We start from the raw sequence: 15,003 nt of genomic DNA on the forward strand, positions 1-15,003 counted from the left end.
TGACGGGCCTATAGTTACTCGGGTCTGCCTTGTCACCTTTTTTAAAAATGGGGACTACATTAGCCTCCTTCCAATCTGTAGGAACAATTCCAGAGTGCAGTGAGCTATTAAAAATACAGGCCAGGGGCTCACACAGCAAGGGTGCCAGGGGCACAGCAAAGATACCAGGGGGAACAGCCAGGGTGAGAGAGAGTAATGAGTTTACTAGGGACCAGGGCATCAAAGGTGGTGGTGAAGGTATAGTTGAGCAGGCTAGAAATGTCATGGTGAATGAAGGGCCAAGGGTTGGACAATTGGGATTTCATAAGTGCAGTTGTAAAAGAGTTGGGACAGAGTTTTTTCCAGGGGCAGGCACAGAAGGGTTGTAAGGTTGTAGAACTGGTGGAAAGGGGTTGTGGGTTGAGAACAATACAAGGAATTGTTCAGAGATGAGCTTATCTGCAATTGATATGATGGGATTAGCGAGACCACAAGAGATGGCAAGATCGAGGGGGTGCCCGTGAATATGGGTTTGGGAGTTTATATGGAGGGAGGATAGGAGGGTAGTGAACTCAGAGAAAGGAGAGCATGATTAATTGAGGTGGAGATTGAAATCACCGAGGCTGAAATAACAGAAGTTGTTTGGTGCAAAGGCTGAGGGTGGAAAGCAGTGAAGATATCTCGGTGATGAGAATAACGGTGAGGCTATCAGTGCTCACTATTTTAATGGAGGAAATCTGACAGGAACTTCTGGAGTATGCACATGTGCAGTTAAATCAGAAATCCAACAGTTGGTGTCAGAAGTACCCTGCTTCTCCACAAGGTGCACTGTGGCACACCTCACGGATAGACCCGGCATTGAAATAACTGCAATGGCATGAACTTGAAGTACTTACCCACTAGGTCTGCAGTAAAGACGGCTGAAAATATTGGAACTCGTGCATTCAGGAGTAAGTGAGTTTTTAACAAGGTGATAAGTGATAACTACTGATGAATAATCTCACTGGCCCAGAAAAATTAATTTTACAACTGTGGAATTTCATTCCCTCAGAAGAAAATTAGTGTTGGCATTCATATTTAAAAAAAAATATATATATACATTTTTTCTGTCTGGCTCTTTTATGTCTCTCCCTTTAATACGATTTGTATTTCCTAATCTTTCATTTGCTTTCTGTAAATTATTTAAATCTAATTTATATTTCCTGCTTTATACTTCTTTGTTTGGCCTCTGTAGGGCCATAATTTCTCCTTCTTTTAAGGCCTGTTACCAGCTCGGTAATGGGGTGGCAAGGCCTTTCCGACTGGTGGAGGCGGATGGAGTGACCCATACGGAATTGCCCCCGGGCCGGGGGCAGTGGAAACGGGTTTCCACCACGCCCTGTCTTTCCGCCCTGCCTGGTGCTCTGACCCCTTGTCAGCCACATGCTCACCCATTAACATCTAGCGGTGACCCCTTTCCGCTCCGTGAGAGAAATTGCCCCGTGGGAGCGCGGCCGCCGCCGGTCGGTGCCCCCAACAGCTTCACATGGTGGGAAGCTGGCAATGGCTGAGCGGTGTGGCCGCCCTTAAAGGGGAGGGCACACTGCCACAGCCAACATGGTGTTTTACTTGTCAGCCAACTCCTGAGTCAGTACGGCAATGACGGCTGCTGGTTTGGCCAGGCCGCCAACAGGCAGCCTGGTGCCCCCTCTTGGGTACCGGGTTGCTGCATCAAACAGAACCCTCACTGGTGGCCCATTGGGCTTGCCATAGGCCTCGCAGCAACCCTCCCCTTTAAGTGAATGTGAGTGACATTGCAACGCGTCAGTGTGATGCGGCACGCCTGCGACGTGCAATGTCATCAGCGTCGCGCTGACATGGTCAACGTGGCGCTGATAACACCGCCCACCTTCTGCCCCGTTCCCAACTCTCTTCAACCCCTCTACCGCCTCCAACACTGCCTCATTGATTTTGGTAAACCAAAGTGCCCAATTTCCCTTTATTATCTACCCCATCTGTACTGGTGGTAATTCATCACTTAATTCGAATTATTCACACCAAATGGGGTGGAGGGAAATTTCGGCCCCTATGTCTAAGTGAGGATTCTTCAATCTGATTGGCTGAAGAGCCTGCCTGTTATTTTCCCTGCTCACGCATGCCACAGATCCCCTGTAGCGGGCACTGTGCTGGAAAGGCGCCGGAATGGAGGAAAACATCAGCTGTTAGTGAAGTGAATGGCGAGCACTGTTCTTTCTCCGAAAGCAAAACCCAGACCAATATGTTTCTGTTGCTTAAGAGATAAATATCAGCGAGGATGCTGAGAAAACTCCACTTTTTTTGAATTGTATCATGGAGTCTTTTACGTCCACATGGAGGGTAGTTAAGGCCTCGGTGTAACGTCTCAGCTGAAGAATGACAAGTCTGACAGTGCAATATTCCATCTGCACTACACTGAAGTGTCCCCTTAGATTATGTGCTCGAGTCTCTGAAATGACCATCTGACTCAGAGGTGAGAACGCTACCGCTAAGCCAAGGCTTAACATAGTGCATAGCACAATAAAACGGAGAACTAACAGAAAATAATAAGTATCTCATATGTTGGACTTATATCAGTTGTGGAGCTTCATACAATGTGAATCCGTTCATTGTCAGACCTCCTTTATCATTTGACATATTGCAGTGGTTTTCTTCCAATATTTGAGTGTATTGAAACATCTGGATGCAGCAAATAGTCTCCAATGGGCACATTGTCCATCTTGGGTGATTTTCCTGTATTTGCTACAGTTAGGGTACATTGCATTGGATGGATATAGTGAATAGTGTCTTACGGATCAGATTTTCTTGTATTCGTTATATTCAGGAAAAGGAGAAGAAAACTCTTCCCAAATCGGGGGAAATATGGAAATGAAATTAATTAAAGATGTTTGCAGCATAAAATAAATTAGTCAATTTTGATTGTGAATAACAGGAATTATGATTTTGTTTCCCAACAGGAATGGACCGCCTCCATTCAAACCCCCTCCTCCACCGATAAAGTACACGGCTATTCAGGTATCACCACAGGATGAAGTCAACTAATGAAGTAAATGTAGATGTATTTAGATTGACGGGGTCATAAAGTTTTATCTCACTTTGTTTTTTTGTGCAATATTTATGTATTTTTAATGCTTTTGGAATAGTAAACATCTATTGTTATTACTCTGCAATTCAGAGAAAGTACTTGCATTCTAAAAAGTTTGATACAGTTTTTCACAAAATGATTGTACATGGTAAAGTTTAGTTTAATTTTTTATGAATTCCATGGAGAATATTAATGTCATAATCTGATTTAGGTCTGTAGCAAAAAGGTATTAAAAGATCAACTAAATTATGTCGTGTGCTTCTTTCTTCAAATGTAGTCGAAACAAGTTATTTCACTGACAAAGTCTCTCAGTCACAGTATTACAAATTTGAGCCCCAACATTGTGAAACTCTAGTTGAAAGAATGCAGTCTTGAAAATTTGGGACTCTTGGAGAACACAATACCAAAGTTTAACTTGTAGTTTACTTCTATAATGAAAGTCATCTCCCAGTGTGCTTTCACAGTCACATCATGAAATTGAACAAAGGCAGAGTCATTTCAATTGTTTTCTGGCAACAAGTAGTCAGCATGGCTAATTTCAGGTCAATGATTTTGGGCCAATTGCCTCACAGGTAGCCGTCCGAAAGTAAGTGCCGGGAAGTGTGTGCCGAGGACAGCTGGAGGGGGTGCGGGGCTGGGCGATCACAGTTGGCAGTGGTCATCCAGGAGTGTCATGGAACCAAGAGGAGCACTCCTGCTTCTCCTGGCTCCATAGGAAGTTAAAAATAATAATTTTAGTGGAGGCCACTGGAAAGGCCATATCCATAAGAACATAAGAAATAGGAGCAGGAGTCGGCCATAAGGTCCCTCGAGCCTGCTCCACTATTTAATACGATCATGGCTGATCCGATCATGGACTCAAGTCCACTTCCCTGCCTGCTCCCCATAACCCCTTGTCCCCTTATCGGTTAAGAAACTGTTTATCTCTGTTTTAAATTTATTCAATGTCCCAACTTCCACAGCTCTTGGAGGCAGTGAATTCCACAGATTTGCAACCCTCTGAGAGAAGAAATTCCTCCTCATCTCAGTTTTAAATGGGCAGCCCCTTATTCTAAGATTATGTACTCTAGTTCTAGTCTCCCCATCAGTGGAAACATCCTCTCTGCATCCACCTTGTCAAGCCCCCTCATAATCTTTTACATTTCGATAAGATCACCTCTCATTCTTCTCAATTACAATGAGTAGAGGCCCAACCAACTCAACCTTTCCTCATAAGTCAACCCCCTCATCCCCGGAATCCATGCTTGGAAAACCTGAGCAGAGCAGGCCTAATACTTTTTTAGGGCAGCCCAATTTTCTTGGGGCATCCTAAAACAGGCATTCAACCTCTCATTCGCATTTGCAAGTTTTGGACATTTTTCAGGCATCCTTGGGGTGCAGGACATTGGGCCCCGAAATTGGGCCTCATTGTACCCATTTTATGCCAGATTTCCTTCATTCGGTTCAGGACTGAGTTTATTTCTAGACAGCTAACTACTCTGGTAGTCTCCCAACCATCATTTCAAGAGGACTGAAATCTCTCATCCTCTAAAGTGATAACCAATGATAACCAATTAAGAACTATCATCTTCATCATCATAGGCAGTCCCTCGGAATCGAGGTAGACTTGCTTCCACTCTTAAAATGAGTCCTTAGGTGGCTGAGAGCCACAGTCCCTGTCACAGGTGGGACAGATAGTAATTGAGGTAAAGGGTGGGTGGGACATGTTTGCCGCATGCTCTTTCCGCTGACTACGCTTGATTTCTGCATGCTCTCGGCAATGAGACTCGAGGTGCTCAGCGCCCTCCCGGATGCACTTCCTCCACTTAGGGCGATCTTTGGCCAGGAAGTCCCAGGTGTCAGTAGGGATGTTGCAGTTTTTCAGGAAGGCTTTAAGGATGTCCCTGTAACGTTTCCTCTGCCCACCTTTGGCTTGTTTGCCATGAAGGAGTTCCGAGTAGAGCGCTTGCTTTGGGAGTCTCGTGTCTGGCATGCGAACTATGTGGGCGGCCCAGCGGAGCTGATCAAGTATGGTCAGTGCTTTAATGCTGGGGATGTTGGCCTGGTCGAGAACACTAATGTTTGTGCATCTGTCCTCCCAGGGGATTTGTAGGATCTTGCGGAGGCATCATTGGTGGTATTTCTCCAGCGACTTGAACTATACATCAGCCCAAACTCTGCTATGTTCACCTGATCGGAGTTCATCTCCTATTGGAGTTCAGCTCCTACACATTTTCACATGGGTTGCCTCATAATCAGGTGTCCAAAACAAGCTCTGAGACAAAGTATTGTCATGCATTCCTTACCACTTAAAGCACACAACAGAGATTGAGAGATGTGGATTAGTCAAAATGTCTCAGTATTCACAGATAATTGTCGACTTGGTGAATACAGTATAATTGACATTAGCCTATATTACATCGTGGACCCCCGAACTGCGAGAGAACAGCTCCGCAGGTCGGGCTATAAAAGAGCTGGAGCGGCGTACCACTTCAACCTCCAGCGCGAGCTGCTCCAAGTGTGTGACAATTTTGAGATGGGCGACTGGGTGACGTCATCAAAACCCTGGTCGCCGTTTTGGAGCGTGGGCAGAAACATCGGCAGGACCCAGGTACAGAGGAGTGGGAAGGTCGGGGCGGATGAGCGGCGAGTGTTTCTGGCGAGATGCGGTGAATGTTTATGGCGGAGGAACGGCGAGAGATCGTGGCGGAAGTGCGACAAATTAGGGTACGGGGCCCAGAAGAGCCGAGGACCCAGGGGCACGCTAGGTCCGTGCAGCAGAGCATGTCTCCAGTCATCTTGGTTAATCCTTGCCACTGGACCAAGACCTAGCTCTGTCAAGCCCGTGTGGTGGCTGGTGTGCAATGGTCACCGCACGTTAAAAAATTCACGCACAGGCATCTTCCACTCCCTCAATTGGAGTTCAGGACTGGAACATCGGGTCCTTCATTGAAACACCTGTAAACTCGTGAAAGCAAGTCATCCTCGTTCGAGGGACCGCCTATGATGATGATATTACATCATTGCGTGGAGACACAAATTACGGGACAACTTTATCCTTTTTGTGCAACTTTGTGTACCTTTGTCCTCTCCACACAAATTACTTAGACTTAATTAAACTCAGGAAAGTAAAGTCACATTAAAGATATTCTCCTAACATAAAACCAAGGCTCTGTTTGCCTGTTCAGATGGATGTAAAGAATCGCAGGGCACTATTCGAAGAGCAGGAGAGTTCTCCTAGTGTCTATATGTCTGTCTGTCTTTTTTTCTTCCTTCCTTTCTTCTGCTTTCTTTCTTAAAACAGTTCTTATTTCAAGTGCAAGTTATCCTAAAGCATAGCTATTTTGCACTCCAGGTTTACTGAGTTCAGTTGGTACTAAACACAAGGATGTACTGTGTTGTTCAAATTACTGAGCGTCAAATTGCTTGATCAATTATCCCAACCTTTTACCAAAAAGCATTCTTGTCAAACCAAATGTAACAGCAATGGACATCAATGCATACTTAAAGTCAATGCAAATTATTAGCAAAGCATAATTTATGTATATAGAACAATTTTGTGCCACAAGCTCGAACTTAATATTCAGAATGCTTTCCTTTAACAGCGTTTAAATGAATAACTTCTAAACATTTTTTAACTTCAAAGCAAATGCCTCCATCACTCTGCTTGTTTCGTCAGTGTAATTTAACATAAGTACGTTAATGTCTGATCCTTGGCTTTTATCCATCTTTTAAAGAACGAATTGTATCAGCATTAAAATTCCCAGGACATATATATTAATACAAGTTTTTTAATCAAACCATGGTGTTTGATACATTTAACATCACTTTTCCAGATTACCCACTCACAAATCTTTGCCACAGTATTTGTCTGCAGCTATTTAGTTGCATCTTTGCTTAATTTCAGACAAAACTGTAAAAGTAAACAAAATATCTGCAGATTATGCCGGTATGCTGCTATAAAACACATTTTTGACTTCATACGGGACAATATTTAATTTAGAAGAAAATAATGTGAAGGTGTTTGCTATGAAAAGCCTCATAATTGTTACAGTGAGAGTAAGGGCCAAGCAGTGCATGGAGTGGGGAGCCTCGCTAGCAGTGGCGCAGGTTGTGGGGGTTATTTTATAAATTGCCTTTTGCTATAGCCCCTTAACGTTCTCTGTCCTAAGGAGAAAAACCTCGGTTTCTCTAGTCTCTCCACATAATGGAAGTATTTCATTCCTGGTACCATTCTAGTAAATCCCCTTTGCACTCTCTAAGGCCTTGACATTCTTCCTAAAGTGTTGTGCCCAGTATTGGCCACAATACTCCAACTGAGGCCAAACCAGTATTTTATAATAATTTAGCATATCATCATCATAGGCAGTCCCTCGGGGTCAAGTATGACTTGCCTCCACACTAAAAAGTACTCAGGTAACTGACAAACTCATTTTAAATGGTGGAAGATGCCTGCGTGAATTCTTTTAACGTGGGGTGGCCATTGCATACCAGCCACCACACGGGCTTGACGGAGCAAGGTCTTGGTCCAGTGGCAAGGGGATCCAAGATGACTGGAGCCCAGGCTCCGCTGCATGTGCGAATACGTACACACAAACTCAAACATACTCCCACTGTCCTCCTTCCTTCCTTGGAGGTCAGGACTGGTGAGGTCTGGAGATCGGATGTGGAATAGAAGACAGACGAGGCAAGGAGGAGCGGAGAGTTCGGAGCCCAGAGGTGCAGCAGCATGGACAAGACCAAGGGAAGGCGCAGCATGGGCCAATAGTGAGCCTGTGAGATCATGACACTTACATTGCGTACTATGAATTCCACATCCTCATCGCTTCCGAACTCCGTTCTTCGCCGTTTCTGACCACTAATTAATGAATACTCCTCGCATTGAGGCAGAGTCTTCAGGCTTGCCTTTTTAACACACTTAGACCCTTTAGAATTTTGCTGCAAAGTGGCCCTTTTTGTTTTTTGCCTTGGGTTTCTCTGCCCTCCACTTTTACTCATCTTCTTTCTGTCTTTTGCTTCTGTCTCCATTTTGTTTCCCTCTGTCTCCCTGCATTGGTTCCCATCCCCGTGCCATATTAGTTTAACTCCTCCCCAACAGCACTAGCAAACACTCCTCCGAGGACATTGGTTCCAGTCCTGCCCACGTGCAGACCATCCGGTTTGTACTGGTCCCACCTCCCCCAGAACCGGTTCCAATGCCCCAGGAATTTGAATCCCTCCCTTCTGCACCACTGCTCAAGCCACGTATTCATCTGAGCGATCCTGCGATTCCTACTCTGACTAGCACGTGGCACTGGTAGCAATCCCGAGATTACTACTTTTGAGGTCCTACTTTTTAATTTAGCTCCTAGCTCCTTAAATTCGTCTCGTAGGACCTCATCCCGTTTTTTACCTATATCGTTGGTACCAATGTGCACCACGACAACTGGCTGTTCACCCTCCCTTTTCAGAATGTCCTGCATCCGCTCCGAGACATCCTTGACCTTTGCACCAGGGAGGCAACATACCATCCTGGAGTCTCGTTTGCGGCCGCAGAAACGCCTATCTATTCCCCTTACAATTAAATCCCCTATCACTATCGCTCTCCCACTCTTTTTCCTGCCTCCTGTGCAGCAGAGCCAGCCACGGTGCCATGAACTTGGCTTTTGCTGCTCCCCCCTGATGAGTCATCCTCCTCAACAGTACTCAAAGCGGTGTATCTGTTTTGCAGGGGGATGACCGCAGGGGATCCCTGCACTATCTTCCTTGCACTGCTCTTCCTGTTGGTCTTCCATTCCCTATCTGGCTGTGGACCCTTTGCCTGCGGTAAGACCAACTCACTAAACGTGCTATTCCCGTCATTCTCAGCATCGTGGATGCTCCAGAGTGAATCCACCTTCAGCTCCAATTCCGCAACGTGGTCCGTCAGGAGCTGGAGGCGGATACACTTCCCGCACACGTAGTCGTCAGGGACACCGGAGGCGTCCATGATTTCCCACATAGTACAGGAGGAGCATAACACGCGTCCGAGTGCTCCTGCTATGACTTAACCCTTAGATTACCTTAAATTGGCAACAACAATGCTACAAGTTACTCACTGATATAGAAGAGAAAAATAAAACTACTTACCAATCACCAGCCAATCACTTACTCCCTTGGCTGTGACGTCACCTTTCTATTTCTTTCTACTTCTTTTTGCCTTCTCCCTGTAGCTGCACCGGCTGGGCCTTTATAGGCCTCTCGCCGAACTCACGGACTCCCGACTCAGCGACGCACCTCCTGACCTCGCGGCCGCGAGGTCAGGAAGTGCTTCGCTGAGTCAGGAGTCCGTGAGTCAGAGAGGCCTACAAAAGGCCGTGAGGTCGGGAGGTGCGTCGCTGAGTCGGGAGTCTGTGAGTCAGAGAGGCCTACAAAAGGCCGCGAGGTCGGGAGGTGCGTCGTTGAGTTGGGAGTCCGTGAGTTCAGCGAGAGGCCTATAAAGGCCCAGCTGGTGCAGCTACAGGGAAAAGGCAAAAAGAAGTAGAAAGAAATAGAAAGGTGACGTCACAGCCAAGGGAGTAAGTGATTTGTAGGCCTCTCCGACTCAGCCGGGACGAATTAACTCTGCAGATAGCAGTTAACGGATACGATGTGGTTGGCATCACGGAGACATGGCTCCAGGGTGACCAAGGCTGTGAACTCAACATCCAAGGGTATTCAACATTTAGGAAGGATAGACAGAAAGGAAAAGGAGGCGGGGTAGCATTGCTGGATAAAGAGGAAATTAATGCAATTGTAAGGAAAGACATTAGCTTGGATGATGTGGAATCGGTATGGCTGGAGCTACGGAATACCAAAGGGCAGAAAACGCTAGTGGGTGTTGTGTACAGACCGCCAAACAGTCGTAGTGATGTTGGGGAGGGCATCAAAAAGGAAATTAGGGGTGCATGCAATAAAGGTGCAGCAGTTATCATGGGTGACTTTAATATGCATATAGATTGGGCTAACCAAACTGGAAACAATACGGTGGAGGAGGATTTCCTGGAGTGCCTAAGGGATGGTTTTCTAGAACAATATGTCGAGGAACCAACTAGGGTGGAGGCCATCTTAGACTGGGAGTTGTGTAATGAGAGTGGATTAATTAGCAATCTCGTTGTGCAAGGCCCCTTGAGGAAGAGTGACCATAATATGGTAGAATTCTACATTAGGATGGAGAATGAAACAGTTATTTCAGAGACCATGGTCCAGAACTTAAAGAAGGGTAACTTTGAAGGTATGATTGGCTAGGATAGATTGGCAAATGATACTTCAGGGGTTGACAGTGGATGGGCAATTTAGAGACCGCATGGATGAACTACAACAATTGTACATCCCTGTCAGGTGTAAAAATAAAAAAGGGAAGGTGGCTCAACCGTGGCTATCAGGGAAATCAGGGATAGTATTAAAGCCAAGAAAGTGGCATACAAATTGGCCAGAAATAGCAGCGAACCCGGGGACTGGGAGAAATTTAGAACTCAGCAGAGGAGGACAAAGGGTTTGATTAGGGCAGGGAAAATAGAGTACGAGAGGAAGCTTGCAGGGAACATTAAAATGGACTGCAAAAGCTTCGATAGATATGTAAAGAGAAAAAGGTTAGTAAAGACAAATGTAGGTCCCCTGCAGTCAGAATCAGGGGAAGTCAAAACTGGGAACAAGGAAATGGCAGATCAATTGCACAAGTACTTTGGTTCGGTATTCACTAATGAGGACACAAACAACTTTCCAGATATAAAAGGGGTCAGAGGGTCTCATAAGAAGGAGGAACTGAGGGAAATCATTATTAGTCAGGAAATTGTGTTGGGGAAATTGATGGGATTGAAGGCCGATAAATCCCCAGGGCCTGATGATCTGCATCCCAGAGTATTTAAGGAGGTGGCCTTGGAAATAGAGGATGCATTGACTGTCATTTTCCAACATTCCATAGACTCTGGATCAGTTCCTGTGGAATGGATGGTAGCCAATGTAACCCCACTTTTTAAAAAAGGAGGGAGAGAGAAAACAGGGAATTATAGACTGGTCAGCCTGACATCGGTCGTGGGTAAAATGATGGAATCAATTATTAAGGATGACATAACAGCGCATTTGGAAAGAGTTGAGATGATAGGTCCAAGTCAGCATGGATTTGTGAAAGGGGAATCATGCTTGACAAATCTTCTGGAATTTCTTGAGGATATTTCCAGCAGAGTGGACAAGGGAGAACCAGTTGATGTGGTGTATTTGGACTTTCAGAAGGCTTTCGACAAGGTCCCACACAAGAGATTAGTGTGCAAAGTTAAAGCACATGGGATTGGAGGTAGTGTGCTGATGTGGATTGAAAACTGGTTGGCAGACAGGAACAAAGAGTAGGAGTAAATGAGTACTTTTCAGAATGGCAGGCAGTGACTAGTGGGGTGCAACAAGGTTCTGTGCTGGGGCCCAGCTGTTTACATTGTACATTAATGATTTAAACGAGGGGATTAAATGTAGCATCTCCAAATTTGTGGGTGACACTAAGTTGGGTGGCAGTGTGAGCTGCGAGAAGGATGCTATGAGGTTGCAGAGTGACTTGAATAGGTTAGGTGAGTGGGCAAATGCATGGCAGATGAAGTATAATGTGGATAAATGTGAGGTTATCCACTTAGGTGGGAAAAACAGAGAGACAGACTATTATCTGAATGGCGACAGATTAGGAAAAGGGGAGGTGCAACAAGACCTGGGTGTCATGCTCCATCAGTCATTGAAGGTTGGCATGCAGGTACAGCAGGCGGTTAAGAAAGCAAATGGCATGTTGGCCTTCATAGCGAGGGGATTTGAGTACAGGGGCAGGGAGGTATTATTACAATTGTACAGGGCCTTGGTGAGGCCACACCTGGAGTATTGTGTACAGTTTTGGTCTCCTAACTTGAGGAAGGACATTATTGCTATTGAGGGAGTGCAGCGAAGGTTCACCAGACTGATTCCCGGGATGGCGGGACTGACATATCAAGAAAGACTGGATCAACAGGGCTTGTATTCACTGGAGTTCAGAAGAATGAGAGGGGATCTCATAGAAACGTTTAAAATTCTGACGGGTTTAGACAGGTTAGATGCAGGAAGAATGTTCCCAATGTTGGGAAAGTCCAGTACCAGGGATCACAGTCTAAGGATAAGGGGTAAGCCATTTAGGACCGAGATGAGGAGAAACTTCTTCACCCAGAGAGTGGTGAACCTGTGGAATTCTCTACCACAGAAAGTTTTTGAGGCCAATTCACTAAATATATTCAAAAATGAGTTAGATGTCGTCCTTACTACTCGGGGGATCAAGGGGTATGGCGAGAAAGCAGGAATGGGGGACTGAAATTGCATGTTCAGCCATGAACTTATTGAATGGCGGTGCAGGCTCGAAGGTCTGAATGGCCTACTCCTGCACCTATTTGCTATGTTTCTATGTTTCTATGTAAAGCAGCAACACCAGAGTGACTGTTTATGCTAACAGCTACAAGAATCCTGATATATCTGTGCCCTTGTTAAACATGTCTCTGCCTACCGCCCATGTTTAAAACCCAATTTAATATAAAAAAGCTCCTAATCAGTTTGGGACCACAACAGAATATGGCTCACAATTTGGCATGAATTGGCATTAAACTATTTTTCACATGCATTGCATTGGCACACAAATTGCTGCTCAATTGAGAATGGGGTTCAAGATATGTTAGGGAAGATTACAAAGGGCTAACGGAGACAATCGTTTCCCAAACATATTCTTTAACACTGATATTCCCCATTCTGGCAGATTCTTCAAAAAAAATTAAAGGGAATATTGCTTCAAGTACAAATATTCACTCTAATATTAAATAATTCATACTGAATATTTTGTACTGTGCAAGATAGTGATGATACCTCTCAACTGATATCTGGAATCCAGAGCCTAGAATTTTGGGAAGATCCACTCCACTGGTTGAAGCGAGGCAAGACAGGTCTTCTGCCCACTCCCCCACAAATCTCAGGGAGGGGACATTTAGATCATTGGTGGCCAGCCCATGGGGACAATAGGATTTTAGTCTGGCACCTCGGCACTTCAGTAGAAGGGTTAAGTGTGGTCTGACCTGTCTCCCAATATTTCACACAGGCCCATTCATTGCTCCTGTGCTGCTCACCAAATGACAATCAACTGCTCTTAGATCAGCTGCAGTTGAGATACGTATAGCCCTTGTAGGTCCATGTGCGCCTCCTGGCCATATGCTGGGAAACCAAGCATCTCACCAGTTCCACTTTCAAAAGTAACATCGGGATGAAGAGGGGTGGGGGGAATTCATTTCTCAATGAAGCCATGAAAAAGCCGAACCCAGCAGAAACGCTTTCCACCCCAAATTCCTCCAGGACACTGGGAACGTCAGCCATTATGACTTAGAAAGCCTTTTGGTTATGGGTGAGATGGTCTTGCCATGGGAAAGCTGAAGGAATCTGGAGACAAAGCTCTGGCCAGATGGCAGAAAAGATGAGTGGCTGATGAGGGTTGGAGAAAGAATGAATAGAGAAGATGGATGTAGCAAAGTGGGAAGTCTTATGTGGAGAGTCTTCAAAAATTTTAAGGGAAAAGGGGGAACAGCAGAAAGCAGAGAAGGGAAACAAGGATTAGGAAGGGGACGATGACGGGGGAACAAGAAAGAGAACAGGAAGTAAAACTGAAGAGGTGGTAGGGAAGGGGAACAATGGGAGGGGAAGCACAAGAAGAGGAATGTGATACGTAGCAGAAGCAGGAGTGAAGAGGAGGTGAAAACAAGGAGGAGAGCACGTGCAGGTAAAGAAGAGAAGTGCTGACAGAAACACAATGATGAGCAGAAAACAGGACACGGTCAGAGGATATGCTACAGTAGTACTACTCTCCAAGGGTCAGTTTTGGGTCCATTACTCTTTTCAATTTCCATAGACGACCTAGGATCGGGTGTAGGGAACAGCATTATAAAGTTTGCAGATGATAAGAAACTATGCAAAGACAAATATAGTGATGAGAATAGTTATAGGCTTCAGGATGACATAGACAGGGTGGTAGTGTGAGTAGAAGTGTGGCAGATGGAGTTCAATGCAGAGAACTGTGAAGTGATGCACTTTGGAAGGACGAATATGGAAAAACAGTATACTAAAAATGGCATGATTTTGAAAAATGTAGATGAGCAGAGAGACCTTGGTGTACATGTACACCAAAGGTAACAGGGCAAGTTGATAAGGTGGTTAAAACAACATATGGATTACTTGGGTTTACATATAGAGGAATAGAATATAAAAGCAAAGAGATCATGCTAGAACTTTATAAATCACTGGTTTGACCTCAGCTAGAGTATTGTGGATAATTCTGGGCAGCACACTTAAGGAAAGATGTAAAGGCCTTAGAAAGGTCACAGTGGAAGTTTACCAGCATTTTACCAGGGATAAAGGAACTCAATTATGAGGAGAGGTTGGAAAGTTCCCCATGGAACACAGAAGATTAAGCGATGACCTAATAGAGGTTTTCAAGATGATGAAAGGTTGTGATAGAGTAGATAGAGAAAAATTATTCCCTCTGGTGAGTAGATCAATAACCAGAGGTCCTACATTTAAAATCATTGGAAAAATATCTAGAGGGGAGAGGAAGAGAACATTTTTCATTCAGAGAGTTGTGGGGATCTGGAAAGCTCTATCTGAAAAGATGGTGGAAGCTGATTCCATAAATAATTTTAAAAGGGAGTTGGACAGGTACTTGAAGATGAGGAATTTACAGGGTTACGGACAAAAGGTGGGAATGTGGGGTGAAGCATGACTGCCCTTTCAAAGAGCCAGCACATGCATGATGGGCCAAATGGCCTCCTTCTGTGCTGTAAATTTCTATGACTCTATAAATACTTTTACTCTTTGCTTGATCACCTCCTGGTAGTGATGCAGCATCGACCACATCCTCTGTTGAGCATAACTTCCTTGCTTTCATACTACATTCCTCTGTTTATAAAGCCAAG

The 15,003-nt window shown here is 45.0% G+C and overlaps 1 protein-coding gene across 1 annotated transcript in view; it reads left to right on the forward strand.

Moving 5' to 3' along the window:
* Nucleotides 1–3,171, forward strand: part of LOC139274592 (T-cell surface protein tactile-like) — a 172,333-nt gene extending 169,162 nt beyond the window's left edge. Inside the window, exon 13 of the mRNA XM_070891272.1 lies at nucleotides 2,952–3,171. Within this exon, the coding sequence (XP_070747373.1) occupies nucleotides 2,952–3,036 (85 nt within the window). The 3' untranslated portion in view covers nucleotides 3,037–3,171. The remainder of the gene's footprint in view (nucleotides 1–2,951) is intronic.
* The last annotated feature ends 11,832 nt before the right edge of the window (nucleotides 3,172–15,003 follow it).

This window comes from Pristiophorus japonicus, chromosome 10 (genome assembly GCF_044704955.1).
Source record: "Pristiophorus japonicus isolate sPriJap1 chromosome 10, sPriJap1.hap1, whole genome shotgun sequence".
Lineage (NCBI taxonomy): Eukaryota > Metazoa > Chordata > Chondrichthyes > Pristiophoridae > Pristiophorus > Pristiophorus japonicus.